Source organism: Nyctibius grandis (genome assembly GCF_013368605.1).
Source record: "Nyctibius grandis isolate bNycGra1 chromosome W unlocalized genomic scaffold, bNycGra1.pri SUPER_W_unloc_1, whole genome shotgun sequence".
Classification (NCBI taxonomy): domain Eukaryota; kingdom Metazoa; phylum Chordata; class Aves; order Nyctibiiformes; family Nyctibiidae; genus Nyctibius; species Nyctibius grandis.
The window spans coordinates 8,611,480-8,632,781 of NW_027167472.1; the positions used below are offsets into that span (position 1 = coordinate 8,611,480).

General features: G+C 48.1%; 1 protein-coding gene across 3 annotated transcripts in view; it reads right to left on the reverse strand.

Annotated features, from left to right (window-relative positions):
- Positions 1–21,302, reverse strand: part of LOC137677108 (transportin-1-like) — an 83,884-nt gene that overhangs the window by 57,680 nt on the left and 4,902 nt on the right. For 2 of the 3 annotated variants that reach the window (XM_068424297.1, XM_068424295.1), the window contains exons 2-4: positions 14,539–14,713; positions 14,253–14,366; positions 4,859–4,934 (exon numbers count right to left, since the gene is read on the reverse strand). In XM_068424297.1, the coding sequence (XP_068280398.1) occupies positions 4,859–4,934; positions 14,253–14,357 (181 nt within the window). In that variant the 5' untranslated portion in view covers positions 14,358–14,366; positions 14,539–14,713. Of the gene's footprint in view, positions 1–4,858; positions 4,935–14,252; positions 14,367–14,521; positions 14,714–21,302 lie in introns of all 3 variants that reach the window. The other variant, XM_068424296.1, reaches the window with a different exon arrangement.

Here is a 21,302-nt window from a genome sequence, read left to right on the forward strand (position 1 = left end):
CTCTCATTCAGAAAGTTCAGGATACTGCGCGAGATAAAGCAAGGTGTAATTCCAGGTTAAAAATAATAATAAGAAAGTCCCAGGGAATTGACATAATTGTCCTACTGTAGTGGGTTTTTGTGGCAAGGTCTTTGGTAGCAGGTGGGCTGCAGGGGTGGCTTCTGTGAGAAGAAGACACCAGAAGCTGCACCCATGCCAGAGAGCAGTCAGTTCCAGCCAGCTCCAATATGTACCTGCCACTGGTGAAAGCTGAGCCCATCAGCAACGGTGATAACATATTTAAGAAGGGGAAAAAAACTGCTGCACAACAGCAGCTGGGAGAGAGGAGTGAGAATATGGGCGAGAAACAACTCTGCAGACACCAAGGTCAGTGAAGGAGGGGGAGGAGGTGCTCCAGGTGCCAGAGCAGAGATTCCCCTGCAGCCCGTGGTGAAGACCATGGTGAGGCAAGTTGTCCCCCTGCAGCCCATGGAGGTCCACGGTGAAGCAGATGTCCACCCTGCAGCCCATGGAGGACCCCATGCTGGAGCAGGTGGATGTGCCCGAAGGAGGCTGTGACCCTGTGGGAAGCCCATGTGGGAGCAGGCTCCTGGCAGGAACTGTGAACCCATGGAGAGAGAGGAGCCCACGCTGGAGCAGGTTTTCTGGCAGGACCTGTGACCCCCCCCCCCGTGGGGGATCCATGCTGGAGCAGTCTGTTCCTGAAGAACTGCAGCCCGTGGAAAGGACCCACATTGGAGCAGTTTGTGAAGGACTGTCTCCCGTGGGTGGGACCCCACACTGGAGCAGGGAAAGTGTGTGAGGAGGAAGGAGCGGTGGAGACAATATGATGAACTGACCGCAACCCCCATTCCCCATCCCCCTGTGCTGCTCAGGGGGAGGAGGTAGAGAAGTCAGGAGTGAAGTTGAGCCTGGGAAGAAAGGAGGGGTGGGGGGAAGGTGTTTTAAGATTTGTTCTTATTTCTCATTACTCTACTCTGATTTGATTGTCAATAAATTAATTTCCCCAAGTTGGGTCTGCTTTGCCCGTGACAGTAATTGCTAAGGGATCTCCCTGTCCTTATGTTGACCCATGAGACTTTTGTTATATTTTCTCTCCCCTGTCCAGCTGAGGAGGGGAGTGAGAGAGTGGCTGGGTGGGTACCTGGTGTCCAGCCAAGGTCAACCCACCACATACATAATAAAATAAAGGAAGTGATCTGAGAAGCAGCAGCACCAACATGCACACGCTCCAGAAAACAACTCATTAACAAAAGCTCAGCTCAGGGGACACTAAAAAAACCACAACAACACACCACCACAAAACACACCCCCAAAATAAAAAACCCAAAAAACTAAGGCAGGGCAGTGCCACGACATTATCTGCCAGGTTTTATGCCTGCCAAACCAAAAAGGAACAGCTACTCTAACAGAGCATCTAAATGATAATTTTCATTTACAAACAAATAAGTAAAACCACTCTTCCTTCATTCAGATATTTTTCAGTTAATCTGGACTCCATTTCACCCAACTAAGGAAGATCTCCGAGCATCATGCCTCCTGGGAAGTACCTTCTAGAGACCTATACCTCAGTCTTTAATGGCTTGGGATCATATTTTATTCCATCTGCTTGCCTACTGTCTGACTTCCTGGACTGCATGCTCTTTCCTCAATATTTTTATATTCTGTGATATTTGTAACATCAGGGTTTGTCTTTAGAAATGCACAGTAGTTTAAAGAAAGGAAGTGCTTAAAGCAAAGGCATGCATATGCCATAGCTGAAAGCCAGGCCATATATTTTCACTGATGAAATCATAGCAGGGCAACACCCATTAAGCTTGGGTATTCCTGGAAACAAGTTTTGACAGCTTAACAAGGCCCACAGAAGTTTAAAAACAGAAAAAACACCACATACATGTGTAGGAGTACCACAACAGACCTAAATCGAGCAAGTCATAAGCATTCAGACACAGGAGCCTGACAAAGCTAACACTGGAGGAAAAAAAAAGTTACACTTTTTGCAACTGAAAAGTAATACCTCTGGTGCTAAAACAAAGCAAATCCCTAACCTACACATAAGATATCTTAGAGGCAGGCCCCAGTGAAACAGCCAGCTTTGCAAGCAGTTATTTGTTTGCAAATAAAAGTTTGCTTGCAAAGTTATTTGTCTTTGGCCTGAGTCTTATGCCTCTGCAGGCAACTTGGTACAATCTCCACTGCAGTAAAATAAGAGTATTTAATGCAAATTTTAATCAACCATTACAGAATTCCCACATTCAGGAGCTGTCACCTAAATGGTTCTTTAAGCACAGTTTTCTCAGCAGCTGTTTCAACAGTGGCAAAAACTGAATCAAAGGTTAGTCACACCTGCTATCAAATCAAGCTCTTTCTCATGCACTAGCTATGAAACCACCTTAAGTTCTATTGAATAAGCTGTCAGTGATGTTGGAAGCTTATTTCCATGGCTCCTTCTGCTGGGACAGTATGGCCATAACAAAAGCGTGAACTTCCAACAGTACAAGTATCTCTACTTTGGTCTGCAGTGTAAAGCACACTAGCTCTTTCCCCTAGCCAACAACCTTGGCAAGGCTGTAGGATAGACTGCCAACAGAACCCTCTTCAGGAGGGGAGAGGAAAGTATACTTTCCCAGTTGTACTGAAGACAGTTATCTACTTGATGAGTCCATCACATTTTCCCCTATTGGTCCAAAAGAGGATGCAAGAATATTGTAACTACTGAATAGCAGTTCTAAAGGTCTCTTTACCCTGCTTAGGCAGGACTAATGAGGGACAACAGAGGACTGTTGGTTGGATTCAAAGCACATCCAACGAACAGTCTTCTGTCATCCCTCATTAGTCCTACCCAAGCAAGGTAACAGGATATTTGGAACTTGAAAAGTACTATGAAAAGCACCAACACTAGACTCAATTATGGCACCTTCAATAGTCTGCAAGTTTCCTGAACTAGAAATACAAAGTTAAAAACAGCTGCCTTGGACAAAAGATTATGACTAAAAATATCACTGATGCAGGACAAGAGCTTCTCTGAAGCAACAGCTGCTTCTCAGCAGTCTCACAGAAGACCTACCTGATGTACCTATGAGAGATATCAGTGCAGTCTGATCCCAAACACCTCTTCTTAGAGGTTAACTTGCTACTTTTCCCCAGCTTGCTTGCCCCCCTCAACCTGCCAGATCCTAATTCCCCTCCCAAGATTTAATACTTTAAAACAACCATTTTGCAATGGTTAGCATCTCCTACCCTTCATTCAATTCCAAACAGACTGATGCATGTAAACATTAAGAAGGGGAAAAAAAAAAGACTATCAGATAATCTAAGGAGATCTGTTGGAAAGAGATTGTGACATCACTAAACACACATCAGTATCTAGAACCTCAAGCGGTTAATGGAATGAAAAAAGGGAAATTGGCAAGTAAGGCAGTGTTAGAAAATATATTTGGGGGAGGAGATATGGAGCAACCCTCTTGCCATATCCTTTGTACAAACTCCAAATCCCACTACCAGACTTACTCCATTTTTCATTTTTCTGTTAATGGTATAAAGCACATAAAAAATTAAAGTATGATAGCATACTCATTAACAAGTAAGTATTGAATACTTTATATCTACACTAGTACCTTGCTCAAAAACTTAATATCCTAGCTGATTCAGGTCTTGAAAGAACTGTATCTCTCAAACTTGAGGTATTCCCCCAAGGCCTTAAAGATTATCAGGAGATTTCCTACATAGAACACACAAAAACATTTGGATATACTCCAGCCTTCAACTTCAGGGGGGTTGGAACTAGATGATCTTTAAGGTCCCTTCCAACCCAAACCATTCTATGATGATGATATGAAAATATACTTTCCTCCTCCTCTCTCTTTCCTTCCTCCTGAAGTAAGCTGACAGCACAACCAAAACACTAGTTGAAACGTAATATAAATGTTCTTGTTGATGCTTTGAATGTTACAGGGCCACATGTAAGCAAAATCTAATTCAAAGTGAAAAAAAGCAAGCATTCAAAAACTCAGAGGTGAAGCACTAGAAGGCAGAAAAAGCACTGGTAGCAGGACACTAAAGAAAAAAAAAAAAAACACCACACCCCCCCCCCCCCCCCCCCCCCAAAAAAAAAAAAACCAAACAACTACATTAAGTACAAACAAACATAAAGAAGACAGAAGATGTGCCAAGAGAGACCTTGAAATAAGTCTCTTCCACTGGCAAAGACCTCACAAATCAGTAGCTGTAGTACACTGGAAAGAGTCTTTCACATACCCTGATCATTACTAAGGAACTGCCTGAATTTACCAACTGGAAGAGGCTACACAGTATGCCATAAACAGTTTGTACTAACATACATAAAAATAAGGCAACAGTAAGTAATTACATTTTATTAGAATTAAAACTTCAGAATGAAGATTCTGACAGACATAATCTTTGGACAACTCCAGTATGTGATCTTCAAAATATTTAATAGGTTGATTACTAGGGAGATCACGATCACAACTGGATTTAGCAGCACGTTTTATAACACATATAGTCATGATTCATCACCATGAAGTGCAAAGTTATTCCACAATTTCACTATAGTCTGATAGAAGTATGATGCTCCCACATTTCTGGGAAGATTTCATAGGACATTTAGAATGGAATCCATTCCAAGATTGAAACTACAAGCACCAACATGTTATCAGATCTTTTTCCACAAAGACTCCTGAGAGGATAAAGAGAGTTCTACATGACTATGTAGATCAATCAACCAGCAAACTGACTATAGAAATCAGCTTCCTATTTCTTTCAAGCTAAATAAAATAAATTAAAAAAAAAAAAAAGAAAAAGAAAATAGAATAAAACAGTCAATATCTCAAGAACTTACCTTCAGACTTCAACTTTGTAAGAACAAAAATCAGGTAGTTGTTGAAATCTGGATACTGATTGAGTTGTTCTAGTTTCTGAAGAGAGAAACTGTTAAGAAAATTTGAATCTTCACACACAGCATTTATAGCTTTCTGGATACTATGATTATGGAGTTATGTACTACTGCATCATTTCAAACAGCTGTGACTATAAGCTCACAACACAGAGTATGAACAATCTGAAAACAGTTTCTGTAATTTTCATACTGAAGCTTTAGCTTTTAGTTATGTTGAAATCTGAAAAAAAGAATCCAGGGACAGACACAGAAATTAATAGACCCTTAAAAATATTTTTAAAGCCAAAAAAGCCAGCCAAACCTAAGGAATCCACTGAGACACAATCCCATAATACATAATTTTTTTTCTCCACAATTAATAAAAGCATTTCAGCATTAAAATACAACAGCTATTATGATTTTGATAAGCTACTCACTTTAATATTAATCATACTTTTTTATGATGCTAACTAGTCACAGCCTGAGCTTTCAACAGTGAGAATCTGTCTAATTGTAAGTGCCCAGATATTTGTACCAAGAAGTTCATGCTTATCCATGGTCTCAAAAAAAAAAAAAAAAAAATCCTTCTGTACACAAACCGATTTTCTAGAGTGACAACTCTCTGAATAAGTATCTTACTAGCAATACCAGCCTCTTCACTACATCCTTGGGGAAACTGCAGGAAGAATGATTATGTTTCTGAACAGATAGAAGGTATATAGTTGTTTTTCTAAAATTTGTCATTACTTCTGCCTCAAATTTCTAAGTGTTCTAGCCAAGCAGTGGCAGAATAGTGATCCGGCATTCTCATTGTGTCCTGTTCTCACACCCTGGTATTAATTAGTGTTATGCTCAACAATATTTTAAGTCATAAGCATGCAGTGTCATCTTTAAGTTACTAAAGCTACTAGATATCATCAGTATGGCAAACAATCAAGACATGTAACAAAAAAAGATTTTTAGAAGAAGTAAGATTATTTGCTTCATAGGCATTTACTTTACTTGCTGTGTAGCTAAATCTCTAAATATTCAAAGTCGCTAAACCTTAGCCAAATGTATCTATGTTAGGACATTGATGAGCCTTCCAATGACCAACAGCCAGTGTCTCAATCACAAACTTAAGAAACTTCATTTTTAGATATTTAGGCTACTTGCATCAAGTACTAACTGCTAGAGAAACCTACCCTCTTTCCGCTTAATAAGACAGTAAAGTGTACTTATCACAGCCACAAGCTCCTTTGCTGTGAAACACACAGGAGATGAAATGTAAACAGAAGGATTGCCACAGCAAGTGAAAATTACACAGAACATTCTACATGGCACCTAGAAATGAAGAAACATACATCCAAAGATTGTTGTCAAAGGTGTCATGCCAAAGAGCTCTTTCAGGAATGACCAATAATCACAGAATCCCAGACTGGTTGGGGTTGGAAGGGGCCTCTGGAGATCATCTAGTCCAACTCCCTGCCAAAGCAGGGTCACCCAGAGCACGTTGCACAGGGTCACATCCAGGCGGGTTTGAATATCTCCAGAGAAGGAGACTCCCCCCCTCCCTGGGCAGCCTGTGCCAGGGCTCTGGCACCCTCACAGTAAAGAAGTTCCTCCTCATATTCAGATGGAGCTTCCCATGTTTCAGCTTGTGCCCATTGCCCCTTGTCCTGTCACTGGGCACCACTGAGAAGAGTCTGGCCCCCTCCTCTTGACACCCACCCCTAAGGTATTTGTAAGTGTTGATAAGATCCCCCCTCAGTCTGCTCTTCTCCAGCTGAACAGCCCCAGCTCCCTCAGCCTCTCCTCATAAGAGAGATGCTCCAGTCCTCTGATCATCTCCGTACCCTCCGCTGGACTCTCTCCAGTAGTTCCTTGTCTTTCTTGAACTGGGGGGCCCAGAACTGCACACAGGACTCCAGGTGTGGCCTCACCAGGGCAGTGCAGAGGGGCAGGAGAACCTCCCTTGACCTGCTGGCCACACTCTTCCTAATGCACCCCAGGATACCATTGGCCTTTCTGGCCACATTGCTGGCTCATGGTGAGCTTCTTGACCACCAGAACTCCCAGGTCCTTCTCTGCAGAGCAAAAAGTAGGGTAGCATATTTCAAAATTTTTTTCTTCTTCTCAAAGCTTCAGAAACATAATCACTAAAACAGTCAGTCGAACATTACTAACTGTGAATTCCAATGGCTCAAATAAGCAGCAGCAGCAGAAGCAAGCAGAAAAAAAAAACGAAAGAGCAGTATTAAACAGAAAATTAATTAGAAAACACCAAATCGGTCTAGGAATCAAAGAAGAGCTTATAGGCCATATTTTCTTATCAATTTCTTCACCAACTAACTTTTTCTTTTTTACTCCAAGAAACATCTATATCTTAATTTGAAAAATGTTTGAAAGCCTTACCAAATTATAACTGCATTAATAAAGGGTTTTGGCTAACCTGTGTTCCTCACTTTATTACATTTGAGTTCTAAACACCTAAATATGCCAAAACTGTGTCCTAAAGAGCATGAGAGTCAACACACTGATAACCTTATATAAAAAATTAAGGACTGAAAGTACTTTAAATTTGAAACCATTAATCACCATCCTACTCAGACATGCTAATAAGTAGCATTCCACAATGCAACAGCCACCACAAATTTTTGTGGAAACAGTCTCTAAAGACACTTTTTTTCTTTTTTTAATTATAAGACATGGCCTATGAAGTTGTGTTAGAACATTTTCCCAAATGGATAATACAGTGGCAAAAGTGTGCCACTTACCTAACCTTTACAGGCCAACATATGAGGACCTCCTTGAAAGCACAGGTATTTCAGCACAGCAGGGAGTAACCACTGCCATTTAAGAAGAAATTCAAATATCAGTAAACAGCACTTTTGTTGAGTAAATTTTTACTCATCTTCAAGACAGACAGAATCACGTAGATTGCCTGTCCTGCACACAGAATCATAGAATTACTTGGGTTGGAAGGGACCTTAAAGATCATCTAGTTCCAACCCCCCTGCCACAGGCAGGGACACCTTCCACCAGACCAGGGTGCTCCAAGCCCCATCCAACCTGGCCTTGAACACTGCCAGGGAGGGGGCAGCCACAGCTTCTCTGGGCAACCTGGGCCAGGGTCTCGCCACCCTCACAGGAAAGAATTTCTTCCTAATATCTAACCAAAGCGCACGTTGCCGGCTCATGTTGAGGTTCTCATCAACCATCACCCCCAAGTCCTTCTCCTCAGGGCTGCTCTCAATCCATTCTCTGCCCACCCTGTATTTGTGCTTGGGATTGCCCCGACCCACGTGCAGGACCTTGCACTTGGCCTTGTTGAACTTCATGTGGTTTGCACAGGCCCAGCTCTCAAGCCTGTCAAGGTCCCTCTGGATGGCATCCCTTCCCTCCAGCATGTCGACCACACCGCACAGCTTGGTGTTGTTGGCAAACTTGCTGAGGGCGCACTCAATCCCACTGTCCATGTTGCCGACAAAGATGTTAAACAGGACCAGTCCCAATACCGACCCCTGAGGAACGCCACTCGTCACTGGTCTCCACTTGGACATTGAGCCATTGACCATAACTCTTTGAGTGCGACCATCCAGCCAATTCCTTATCCACCGAGTGGTCCATCTGTCAAGTCCATGTCTCTCCAATTTAGAGACAAGGATGTCATGAGGTACAGTGTCAGATGCTTTGTACAAGTCCAGGTAGATGACATCAGTCGCTCTTCCCTATCCACCAACGCTGTAACCCCGTCGCAGAAGGCCACCAAATTTGTCAGGCACAATTTGCCCTTAGTGAAGCCATGTTGGCTGTCATCAATCACCTCCTCCTTTTCCACGTGCCTTAGCATAGCTTCCAGAACAATCTGCTCCATGATCTTGCCAGGCACAGAGCTGAGACTGATTGGCCTATAGTTCCCCGGGTCTTCCTTTTTCCCCTTCTTGAAGATGGGGGTTATGTTTCCCCTTTTCCAGTCAGTGGGAACTTCCCCAGACTGCCACGACTTCTCAAAAATGATGGATAGCAGCTTAGCAACTTCATTCGTCAGTTCCCTCAGGACCCCTGGACGCACCTCATCAGGTCCCATGGACTTACGCATCTTCAGGTTCCTTAGATGGTCTCGAACCTGATCTTCTCCTACAGTGGGCGGTTCTTCCTCCTTCCAGTCCCTGCCCCTGCCTTCTGCGACTTGGGCGGTGTGGCTGGAGCACCTGCCGGTGAGGACTGAGGCAAAAAAGTCATTGAGCACCTCAGCCTTCTCCATATCCCAGGTAACCAGGTCTCCCGTTTCCTTCTGGAGAGGGCCCACCTTTTCCCTAGTCTTCCTTTTATCACTGACATACCTGTCGAAGCATTTCTTGTTGCCCTTGACCTCCCTGGCCAGATTTAATTCTATCAGGGCTTTAGCTTTCCTAACCTGGTCCCTGGCTGCTCGGCCAATTTCCCTGTATTCCTCCCAGGCTACCTGCCCTTGCTTCCACCCTCTGTAGGCTTCCTTCTTGTGCCTGAGTTTATCCAGGAGCTCCTTGTTCATCCATGCAGGCCTCCTGGCATTTTTGCCTGCCTCCCTCTTGGTTGGGATGCATCACTCCTGAGCCTGGAGGAGGTGGTCCTTGAATATTAACCAGCTTTCTTGGGCCCCTCTTCCCTCCAGGGCTTTATCCCAAGGGACTCTCCCAAGCAGGTCCCTGAAGAGGCCAAAGTCTGCTCTCCTCAAGTCCAGGGTGGTGAGCTTGCTGTGTGCCCTCCTTGCTGCCCTAAGGATCTTGAACTCCACCATTTCATGGTCGCTGCAGCCAAGGCTGCCCTTGAGCTTCATGTCCCCCACCAGCCCCTCCTTGTTGGTGAGAACAAGGTCCAGCATGGCACCTCTCCTTGTCGGCTCCTCTATCACTTGGAGAAGGAAGTTGTCATCCACGCATTCCAGGAACCTCTTGGATTGCTTGTGCCCAGCTGCGTTGTCCTTCCAACAGATATCGGGGTGGTTGAAGTCCCCCATGAGGACCAGGGCCTATGAACGTGAGGCTACTCCTACACGTCTGTAGAGGGACTCATCTGCTTGGTCTTCCTGGTCAGGTGGCCCGTAGCAGACCCCCACTATAATGTCTCCTGTCCCTGCCTTCCCTTTAATCCTGACCCATAAGCTCTTGGTCAGCTCCTCCTCCATCCCCAGACAGAGCTCCATGCACTCCAGCTGGTCATTGGCATAGAGGGTGACACCACCTCCTCATCTCCCCTGCCTGTCCTTCCATTGCAACACTCCAGTCATAGAAGCTGTACCACCATGTCTCTGTGATGCCAATAAGGTCACAGCCCTGCAGGCACGTGCCTGTGTCTAGTTCCTCATTTGTTCCCCGTGCTCCGTGTGTTTGCATAGAGGCATTTCAGTTGGGCCCCTGATAAAGCTGACTTACTGCCTGAAATTCCTTTCTGCTGCTCTTCCAGTGCTCTCCTGCTGACCTGCCATCCTTCTCCAGGCTCTGGGCATCTATTGCTGGCCCTGGCATCAAACTGGCAGGATTGGGATTGGTTCCTCTCCCCCGGCAACTTTAGTTTAAAGCCCTCTTCACCAGCTTGGCAAGCCTATGACTGAAGATGGTCTTCCCCTTCTCTGACAGTTGGACCCCATTGGCCAGCAGTAGACCAAGTTTCTCAAAGTCTCATGGTCTAAGTAGCCAAACCCCTGGCTGTGGCACCAGTCCTGTAACCATTTGTCAATTTGCCCAATTCGACCGGCCCTTTCAAACCCCTTCCCTTTGACCAGGAGGATCGATGAGAAAACTACCTGGGCCCCAGAGTCCTTTACCGCTGCTCCCAGGGCTCTGTAGTCCTCCTTGCTACGTCTCAGACTGCTCCTGGCTGTATCACTGGTGCCCACGTGAAACGGCAGCAGCGGGTAATAGTCCGAGGGCTGTACCAGGCTCGGCAGTCTCTCCGTGCCGTCCCTGATGCGAGCCCCCGGTAGGCAGCACACCTCTCTAGAGAGCGCATCAGGTCGGCAGATGCCCCTCAGTAGAGAGTCACCTCCCACTATCACCCGTCGCTTTTTCTTGGTAGCACTGGTCTTTATACGGGGGGCACACTGGGCTGCCTTACTGGGCTCCAGCGCCTCTCGTGATGCGGCGGGTCTTTCCTCCTCAGACTGCAGAGGACTGAAGCGGTTCTGCAGGGGCACCTGAGGCCTTGGAGTAAGTCTCTTCCTCCTGCTGGTTCTTGCCTTTACGACCCTCCAGTCTCCTGCAGTTTTATCCCCCCTTCCTTCTGAGTGTGCCGCTGGGAGGTTTTTGGCTGTTTGGCCATGGACTGTGGGGCCACTGCAGACTGCACTTGGACCCCGTTTTCCAACTCCTTCTCAGCCTCCCTGATGTCACACAGCCTCCTCACCGCCTCCTGCAGCTCAGCCACCTGCTGCAGGAGGTCCTCCACCTGGGCACACCTGATGCAGGCAGGTCTGCTGCTGCCCATCCCTGCCCCAGGCAAAAGACCAAGACACTTACCACAGCCTGAGGTCTGCACTCCAGCCTCTCCCTTCAGCAGCTCCGTCTGGGTGGAGGCATCGGTCACCACTGGGGAAGATGGCGCAGATTCCTGAGCCAGAGCTGCAGCCTTTGCTCTCAAGCAAGTGCTCACCATTCTACCTTGAGGGTTGGTAGGGTGTATGCCCTTGACCTGTTCAGGTGGTCACAGAACGGTGCCCGATCTGTGTACTCCAAGTCCCCCACTTGGCCAGTGGAATGCCCCTCCTTTGAAGAGGTGCCCTTCCTGCACACCCTTCCATGCGAAGTGCCACACCATGCCCTGGCTGACACGCCACACTGTTTGCCCGCTCTGTTCACGTGCTCCTGGTTGCTAGCGCTCCCTAGGGCTGCCTTCTGTAGGTATGGGGGTGCCCTTAGTTGCTCTGGCAATGCCCAGGCCCCATTAGCAACTCTCCACAAGAGCTGCCGGCTCCTGGTGGGTCTCTCTGCTCCCCTGGTGTTTCCCTGCCTCAGGAAAAGCCCCTGTGTGCCAAGATCTGCTGCTCCACTGTGGGTCGGGCTGGCTCCGGAGCAGCTCCCCTTGGCGACTGACTGCTAGTTTCTGTTACACAGCATTTAAATCTCTGCTATTTTTCAAAAAACAAACTAGACGTCATTAAGTTATTTGAAGCAGAGCTTTAAAATGTAATTTTACACATGTCCTGGTTTGGCCTAAACCAGGCCAATTTTCCTTTCAGTGATTTTTACTTTCAGCTAAGTCCCTTCTAAGTAACTGCACTTTCTGAAAGTAACTGCATGTTTTGCAGACAGTGTCTGCTTCCAGGACTGATAACGCTCGAAGTTTGTACTTATCACTGAGGCACCGGTAGGGATGTTGTGCAGAAAGGCTCTGGCTGTGCTTATTCTTAGAGAAACCAAGGTCACTGCTGAATTCCTCACTGCTTACGAGTGAAGAGCCAAAGGGGGGTCGCACCTGCAGGGAGGAGCGGACAGGGCAGGTGACCCAAAATTGACCAACGAGGGTATTCCATCCCATACACGTCATTCTCAGTATAAAGTGGGGGGATCACGAGGGTCTCGGCCCTTCTGCTATGGCCGGTGTCCAAGGAGGACTCTGTCCATTTTCCTGCTGCCCCCGATCCCAATCTGTGCATCCCTGAATCCAGTTCCCGTCCGTTGCTGGGCCCAGTCTGGGCCTTCCTGGAGCCTGCTCTGCAGTGCCGGGGGTGACGTGACTGACATTGGGGGAGCTTGATCTTGGTTTTGTATATATATTTGTATATATTTAATTATTTCTATTATTATTATACTTTTTCATTATTATAGTTCATTAAAACTGTTTTAACTTTCCAACCCATAAGTCTCTCTCCCTTTTCCCTTTTCCTTCCCCTTCTTGGGGGGGGCGGGGAGGGTTAACAGAGAGCATCTGCCATCAGTTTAATAGCCGGCCCAGCTTTAAACCATGACAACATGAAAGCTACACTGTAAACACTGTTGCTATAAATACTTCTGTATTTGAAATACTAAAGAATAGCACCTGTTTACATTTGGGGCATTATCGCAACACTTAGCCACTTCTGTATAGTATTTTTCAAAGGAAGCAATAGCATCTTAAGAATCTGAAACATAGCTGCAAGAACAAGATGAAAACTACCTTCACCTTTCAGATAAGAACAGAAGCCTTCTAAAGTTTGACCACATCTGTTAGAAAAAACCTAGAAGTCAAGCCAATTTGGCTTCAAGTTAAACTAAAATAACATATGTATATATTCTTACCTACATAAATTAATTCTGTTGCTTTCTGTGAAGACCTTTAAGCAAATGCCTTAAATAAAAAGGGATCAAGATACTAAACTCATATCCTTCATAGGAGGATATCCTTTCAGGCCTTCTAGATCTTTAAAGCACTTATATAGTTAGCTCAAGGAGTAGGAGACAGTAGATGAGAGCTTTATTTTTCAAGACTTATGCTTCTATTAGTCTTAATGTAAAATTTTCCTCTCTCAATCTTTGTTCCTTAAAACCTTGCTGTTTCATCACTTCTACAATCAAGAGACACTGGGGGGGGGGGATGACGACACAGCACCCAAACAACAAACCAACAATCCACAACAGTAACAGAAAACGCACTGCAAAGCTGCATGAGAAGCCACATACGGGAGGTTTCCCCCTTCTCGTGAAATGTAAAGAGTGTAACGAGCAGCATTTCGGGCTCAGGACTCTAGGAAAGCAGAAACATCCTCACAACGTAGCAAAATGCAGTGTCAGAGCCAGCAGGCCAACGAGAGCGCACAGGCAGCGGCCCCACCAGGGACACTCCTCCCACCAACTACAGCTTTTGTCTTGAATCCCAGCGCCGGATTAGTTTAGGAAGCCCCTGCTCACACCTGCTTTGGCCCACGCCGCGCCGCCAACTCAGCCCGGCGGGCAGCGGCTTCCCACTCCTCCACCCCAGCCGTCTCGACAGGATCCGCCGCGACTGAGGGCTGGGCGCTGGCAGCGGCCCAGCGCGGGGTAACCTGGGAAAGCAGCAGATACCGAAGCAGCCACTCCAGAGCCAGGGCTTTAAAAAGAAAAAAAAAAACACGAACCCTGGCTCCGGACTCGCAACAGGTGCCCGGGGTCCCGGCGGGGGAAAGCGGCCCCGCGGCCCACAGGCCGCCCCGGCGGTTCAAACGCCGCGCCACGACCTCCCGCTCCGGCGGAGGCTCGGCCTACAGCGCTCGCTGTGGCGGCTCCCCAGGCAGGCCCGGCCGCCGCCGCCTACCGCAGCGCCGGCCTGTGGCCGCGCTGCCCCCACCCGGCGCCCCCGGCCTCCCCAGAACCCGCCCGGGTCGCCGCGGCCCCGCTCTACCTGCCCGCCCCACCCGCCCTGCGTAGCCCTCGACCAAGGATACTTGTTGCACGGCTCTCTGCGTGGTGGTGTCCGGGGACTGGGACTCCTTGAGCAGCTGCAGGATCTGCTGAAGCCCCTGTTCGTCGGGCTTCCACTCATACTCCATCTTGGCTTACTGAAAAACACCAAACAAGCGGCCGCGGTTAGCGGCGCAGCAGGCCCCGGGGGAGAGGGGGGAGCGAGCAAGCAAGCGAGCAAGTTACACGGCGCCCAGCCCGCTCTCACCCACGCACCCCGCCAAGCCCGGCCCCACAGACGGACAGCACTAACCTCCTCCTGCCGCTTACCGCTTTACACCGCACCGAGCGGACTGAGTCACGGCGAATTTGCAATCTGGCCCTAAGAGCCGCCTCACGTCCTCCTGGGTCCTAGCGCCGGGCACTCCTCCGCCCGCCCGAGCCGCCTCGGGCCCGCCGGCGCTGCCGTCAGCCTTTCCCCAGTGCGTCCCACACCGTCAGGAGCCTGGGGCGACAAAACACGAGCCCTTCAATCCCGGGCGGCGGAAAACGGGGTGCCTCCTCCACAGCCCCTCCCCCCCACCACCCGAAAACAGAGAGAAAGCTCCAGCAGCCCCGACAGGCGAGAGATGAAGCAGAGCCCCAGCACGGCCTCCTCGGGACAGCTGCGGCCGCACATCCGCAGTGCCTGGCAGCGAGCTAGGAGGCCGCCGCCCACGGAGGAGAAGCGGGGATGCGAATGGAGATCCAGGAGTTAAGAACGTGGTACCTGCTTTGCCATCCACTTTACTTCTGTGATTTGGTTTAATGCTGGGTAGATTTCATAAGTTCTCAATTTCATGTGTGAAGGGGGGGGAATAGAACCAACTACACAAAAAGGGGTGAAAGAAACTCAAAAGAAACTATTTTGAATACCTAGTGTATCTTATCCTTAGCCTCAAAATATATCAGAGGAAATCTTGGGTCAAAATTAGCAATTTTTGTGTATATAGAATAGTTCAGTTGGAAAGGACCTACAACGATCATCTAGTCCAACTGCCTGACCACTTCAGGGCTGACCAAAAGTTAAAGCATGTTATTAAGGGCATTGTCCAAATGCCTCTTCAACACTGACAGGCTTGGGGCATCGACCACCTCTCTAGGAAGCCTCTTCCAGGGTCTGACCACCCTCTCGGTAAAGAAATGCTTCCTAATGTCCAGTCTAAACCTCCTCTGGCACAGCTTTGAGCCATTCCCATGTGCCTTGTCACTGGATCCCAGGGAGAAGAGCTCAGCACCTCCCTCTCCATGTCCCCTCCTCAGGAAGCTGTAGAGAACAATGAGGTCTCCCCTCAGCCTCCTTTTCTCCAAACTAGGCAAACCCAGAGTCCTCAGCCGCTCCTCATAGGACATGCCTTCCAGCTTTGTCACCAGCTTTGTCGCCCTCCTCTGGATGCATTCAAGGACCTTCACATCCTTCTTAAATTGCGAGGCCCAGAACTACACAGTACTCAAGGTGAGGTTGCACCAACGCTGAATACAGCGGGATCATCGCCTCGCTTGACCGGCTGGTCATGCTGTGCTTGATGCCCCCCAGGATGCGGTTTGCCCTCTTGGCTGCCAGGGCACACTGCTGACTCCTATTGAGCCTGCTGTTGACCAGCACCCCCAGCTCCCTTTCTGCAGGGCCACTGCAGCCACTCCTCTCCCAATCTATACTTATGCCCAGCATTACTCTATCCCAGGTGCAGAATCCAGCATTTGGACTTGTTACATTTCATGCCATTAATGATTACCCAATGCTTTTATATATATAAATACATATGTATTAAATACATATTATATGTATTGCTATTTTATATATATTATACATATGCTACTGGGCAAAATAAGAACATACACTGCTTAAAACTGGTCTAAAAATATGAAAATGAAAATCAGTAATTGTTTAGCTTTTTACAATCTTATTTTTAGTCATTGTGTTTGTAATCATGCTACTTCCATCGCGCTTTAACTGAAAACTAGTTTGACTTTCTGCTTCCTCTGCTGCAGCACAGTACTCTATATGTGCTGCACATCACAGCTTTAACAACTGTTCAGAGGCATCGAGGACAGGGAACATTAGTGGTTCCTAATGGTGTGGCCCAGGTAATTTGCTGTGTGGCTCTTCATCTCGCCTTCCCAATGCTTTCAATTAAATCAGTATTTAAGTTACAGTCAGCTGTCCGGTCTCAGGTGCTAAGAAGTGTCCTGAGCCAACTTTACTTCTATTACCGTGAGCCACCACTCTTGAAGGAGCCAAAACTAGTACCCACAGCATAGTCTCCAGCAAAACAGCAAAGGGAACCATCATAGGCAACTAATAAGATGGGCAGTGTACTTAAAATATCTACATATCTGGATAATGAGGACAGTGAAAGAGAGTACTTTATGAATCAGGAAAGCATGCACACTGGAATAAGAAGCAAGAAACAGCTACATAGCAGAGAAGTATGCAGCACAGCACATGAGAGAACAAAACCAGCTTTAAAAAAAAAAACAACCAGGAAACGGGACATGTTTCTTGACATCTTCTGTTTAAGAATTTGCCATAGTTATCACATGGCTGTTTGGAAGACAGACAGCTAATGCAGCATACCTCTTGAGAGCTTATTGTGTTGAAATACCTACAAGATACTCACAGAACCACAGAATCAACCAGGTTGGAAGAGACCTCAGGGATCATCGAGTCCAACCATTGCCCTGACACCACCCTGTCAACTAGACCATGGCACTAAGGGCCATGTCCAGTCTTTTCTTAAACACATCCAGAGATGGTGACTCTACCACCTCCCTGGGCAGCCCCTTCCAATGGCTAATGACCCTTTCTGAGAAGAAATGCTTCCTAATGTCCAACCTGAACCTCCCCTGGCCAAGCTTGAGGCTGTGTCCTCTTGTCCTATCGCTGGTTGCCCGGGAGAAGAGGCCAACTCCCACTTCGCTACAACCTCCCTTCAGGTAGTTGTAGACTGCACTAAGGTCACCTCTGAGCCTCCTCTTCTCCAGGCTAAACAACCCCAGCTCCCTCAGCCGTTCCTCATAGGTCAGACCCTCCAGACCCTTCACCAGCTTGGTCGCCCTCCTCTGGACTCGCTCCAACACCTCAACATCTCTCTTGAAGTGCGGGGCCCAGAACTGGACACAGGATTCAAGGTGCGGCCTCACCAGTGCCGAGTACAGAGGGACGATCACTTCCCTAGACCGGCTGGCTACACTGTTCCTAATAGAGGCCAGGATGCCATTGGCCTTCTTGGCCACCTGGGCACACTGCTGGCTCATGTTTAGCCGGCTGTCGATCAGCAGTAGCCGGCTGTCGATCAGATGTAGCCAGTAAGGAAGGAGAGTAAAGGATTGACACCAGTTAGTAGAAAAGGATGGACACAAAGGTTTGTATAAGATTTCTGTGAGCAGTAGGAATCGCCACTAGTTTCCCTCTAGTACAGAAAAGTGTCAAGAACAGGATCTGGGTATAGCCAGACCCACAGAATGATTAGGGTTGGAAAGGACATCTGGAGATCACCTAGTGCAGCCACCTGCTAAAGCAGGTTCACCTAGGGCACGTTGCACAGGGTCGTGTCCAGGCAAGTTTTGAATATCTCATTTAATCATATTATAGAATCACAGACTGGTTTGGGTTGGAAGGGACCTTAAAGATCATCTAGTTCCAACCGCCTTGCCATGGGCAGGGACACCTTCCACCAGACCAGGTTGCTCCAAGCCCCATCCAACCTGGCCTTCAACACTGCCAGGGAGGGGGCAGCCACAGCTGCTCTGGGCAACCTGGGCCAGGGTCTCACCCCCCTCACAGCAAAGAATTTCTTCCTAAGATCTCATCTCAATCTCCCCTCTTTCAGTTTAAAACCGTTCCCCCTCGTCCTATCACTCCATGCCCTTGTAAAAAGTCCCTCTCCAGCTTTCCTGTAGCCCCTTCAGGTACTGGAAGGTGCTAGAAGGTCTCCCCGGAGCCTTCTCTTCTCCAGGCTGAACAGCCCCAACTCTCTCAGCCTCTCTTCATAGGAGAGGTGCTCCAGCCCTCTGATCATCTCCGTGGCCTCCTCTGGACTCGCTCCAACAGCTCTGTGTCCTTCTTATGTTGCAAGCCCCAGAGCTGGACGCAGCACTGCAGGGGGGGTCTCACGAGAGCGGAGTAAAGGGGCAGAATCCCCTCCCTTGACCTGCTGGCCACGCTGCTTTTGATGCAGCCCAGGATATGATGGGTCTTCTGGGCTGCAAGCGCACAATGCTGGCTCATGTTGAGCTTCTCATCAACCATCACCCCCAAGTCCTTCTCCTCAGGGCTGCTCTCAATCCATTCTCCACCCAGCCTGTATTTGTGCTTGGGATTGCCCCAACCCACATGCAGGACCTTGCACTTGGCCTTGTTGAACTTCATGTGGTTTGCACAGGCCCAGCTCTCAAGCCTGTCAAGGTCCCTCTGGATGGCATCCCTTCCCTCCAGCGTGTCGACCACACCGCACAGCTTGGTGTCATCCCAAACTTGCTGAGGGCGCACTCAATCCCACTGTCCATGTCACCGACAAAGGTGTTCAACAGGACCGGTCCCAATACCGACCCCTGAGGAACGCCACTTGTCACTGGTCTCCACTTGGACATTGAGCCGTTGACCATAACTCTTTGAGTGCGACCATCCAGCCAATTCCTTATGCACCAAGTGGTCCATCTGTCAAGTCCATGTCTCTCCAATTTAGAGACAAGGATGTCATGCAGGACAGCGTCAAATGCTTTGCACAAGTCCAGGTAGATGACTTCAGTCGCTCTTCCCTATCCACCAATGCTGTAACCCTGTCATAGAAGGCCACCAAATTTGTCAGGCACAATTTGCCCTTAGTGAAGCCATGTTGGCTGTCACCAACCACCTCCTCCTTTTCCACGTGCCTGAGCATAGCTTCCAGAACGATCTGCTCCATGATCTTGCCAGGCACAGAGCTGAGACTGATTGGCCTGTAGTTCCCTGGGTCTTCCTTTTTCCCCTTCTTGAAGATGGGGGTTATGTTTCCCCTTTTCCAGTCAGTGGGAACTTCCCCAGACTACCACAACTTCTCAAAAAATGATGGATAGCAGCTTAGCAACTTCATTCGTCAGTTCCCTCAGGACCCCTGGATGCACCTCATCAGGTCCCATGGACTTATGCATCTTCAGGTTCCTTAGATGGTCTCGAACCTGATCTTCTCCTACAGTGGGCGGTTCTTCATCCTTCCAGTCCCTGCCTTTGCCTTCTGCAACTTGGGCAGTGTGGCTGGAGCACCTGCTGGTGAAGACTGAGGCAAAAAAGTCATTGAGCACCTCAGCCTTCTCCATATCCCGGGTAACCAGGTCTCCCATTTCCTTCCGGAGAGGGCCCACCTTTTCCCTAGTCTTCCTTTTATCACTGACATACCTGTCGAAGCATTTCTTGTTGCCCTTGACCTCCCTGGCCAGATTTAATTCTATCAGGGCTTTAGCTTTCCTAACCTGGTCCCTGGCTGCTCGGCCAATTTCCCTGTATTCCTCCCAGGCTACCTGCCCTTGCTTCCACCCTCTGTAGGCTTCCTTCTTGTGCCTGAGTTTATCCAGGAGCTCCTTGTTCATCCATGCAGGCCTCCTGGCGTTTTTGCCTGCCTTCCTCTTGGTTGGGATGCATCGCTCCTGAGCCTGGAGGAGGTGGTCCTTGAATATTAACCAGCTTTCTTGGGCCCCTCTTCCCTCCAGGGCTTTATCCCAAGGGACTCTACCAAGCAGGTCCCTGAAGAGGCCAAAGTCTGCTCTCCTCAAGTCCAGGGTGGTGACCTTGTGTCCTGGTTTTGCAGGGATAAAATTTATAGAATCAAGTTTCTGTTACATTTGGTTTCAGTTTGTGGCCAGCCATGGTGATCAAGGCCCTCAGCAGTTAAACCCAGGGCAGCTGACCCTGGCTGGCCCACAGGTGTGTTCTAGATCATTGACATCAAGTTCACTATAAAACGGAGGGCTTGGGAGGGGGTGCTGATTTTCCTCTCTTCTCTTCTGGTGTCCTTTTTTTCCTCTCATTGCTGATGATTGCTATTCCTGGACAACCTGCTGCAACCCTGTAGCTAAGTATACTTTTGTGTGTTTTGTGTTAGCATTTATATTAGTTTCTTTAGTTTATTAAATCTGTTTAATTTTAACCCACGAGTCTTCCTCTTTTTCCCAATTTCCTTCCTCAGTTGGGAAAGGGACATTGGGTGAGAGAAAAACTACTATTGTTTAGCCTGCGTGTGGGCTAAATGAAGACAACTATGAAAGGGAAGGCTTGCTGGAGAGGGGGTGGCTCTTTTTGCTCTCCTCTCCTCCCTCTTTCTCAGTGACTGTTATTCTTGGAGCAACTTGCTGCAACTCTGTGGGCTAAGTCTAATTTTATGTGTTTGTATTACCATTGATATTGCTTTCATTCTTTTATTAGATCTGTTTAACCTATGAGTCTTCCTCTTTTTCCCCCAATTCCTGTTCTTGGGGTCCATGGATTTCTGCGTGTCCAGTTTGCCTAAATCATTTCTAACCCAATCCTCCTTGACCAAGGGAAAGTCTTCCTTTCTCCAGGTTTCCTCTCGTACCTCCAGGGCCCAGGATTCCTGAAGGCTGACTTTAGCAGTAAAGAACGAGGCAAGGAAGGCATTCAGTAACTCCACCTTCTCTGCATCCTCTGTCACCAGGGCACCCTCCTCATTCAGCAGCAGGCCCACATTTTCCCTAGTCTTCCTTTTGCTGCTGATGTACTTGAAGAAGCCCTTCTTGTTGTCCTTGATGTCCCTTGCCAGATTGAATTCCAAGTGGGCCTTGGCCTTCCTCGTCACCTCCCTGCATACTCTGACCACCTTCCTATATTCCTCCTAAGTGGCCTGTCCCTTTTTCCACGTTCTGTAGACTTCCTTCCTCCATTTGAGTTTTGCCAGAAGCTCCTTGCTCATCCATGCAGGTCTCCTGCCCCCTTTGCTCGATTTCTTACTCATAGGGATGCACCGACCTTGAGCTTGGAGGAAGTGATGCTTACATACTGACCAGCTCTCTTGGACCCCCCTACCTTCTAGGGCCTGATCCCATGGGATACCCCCAAGTAG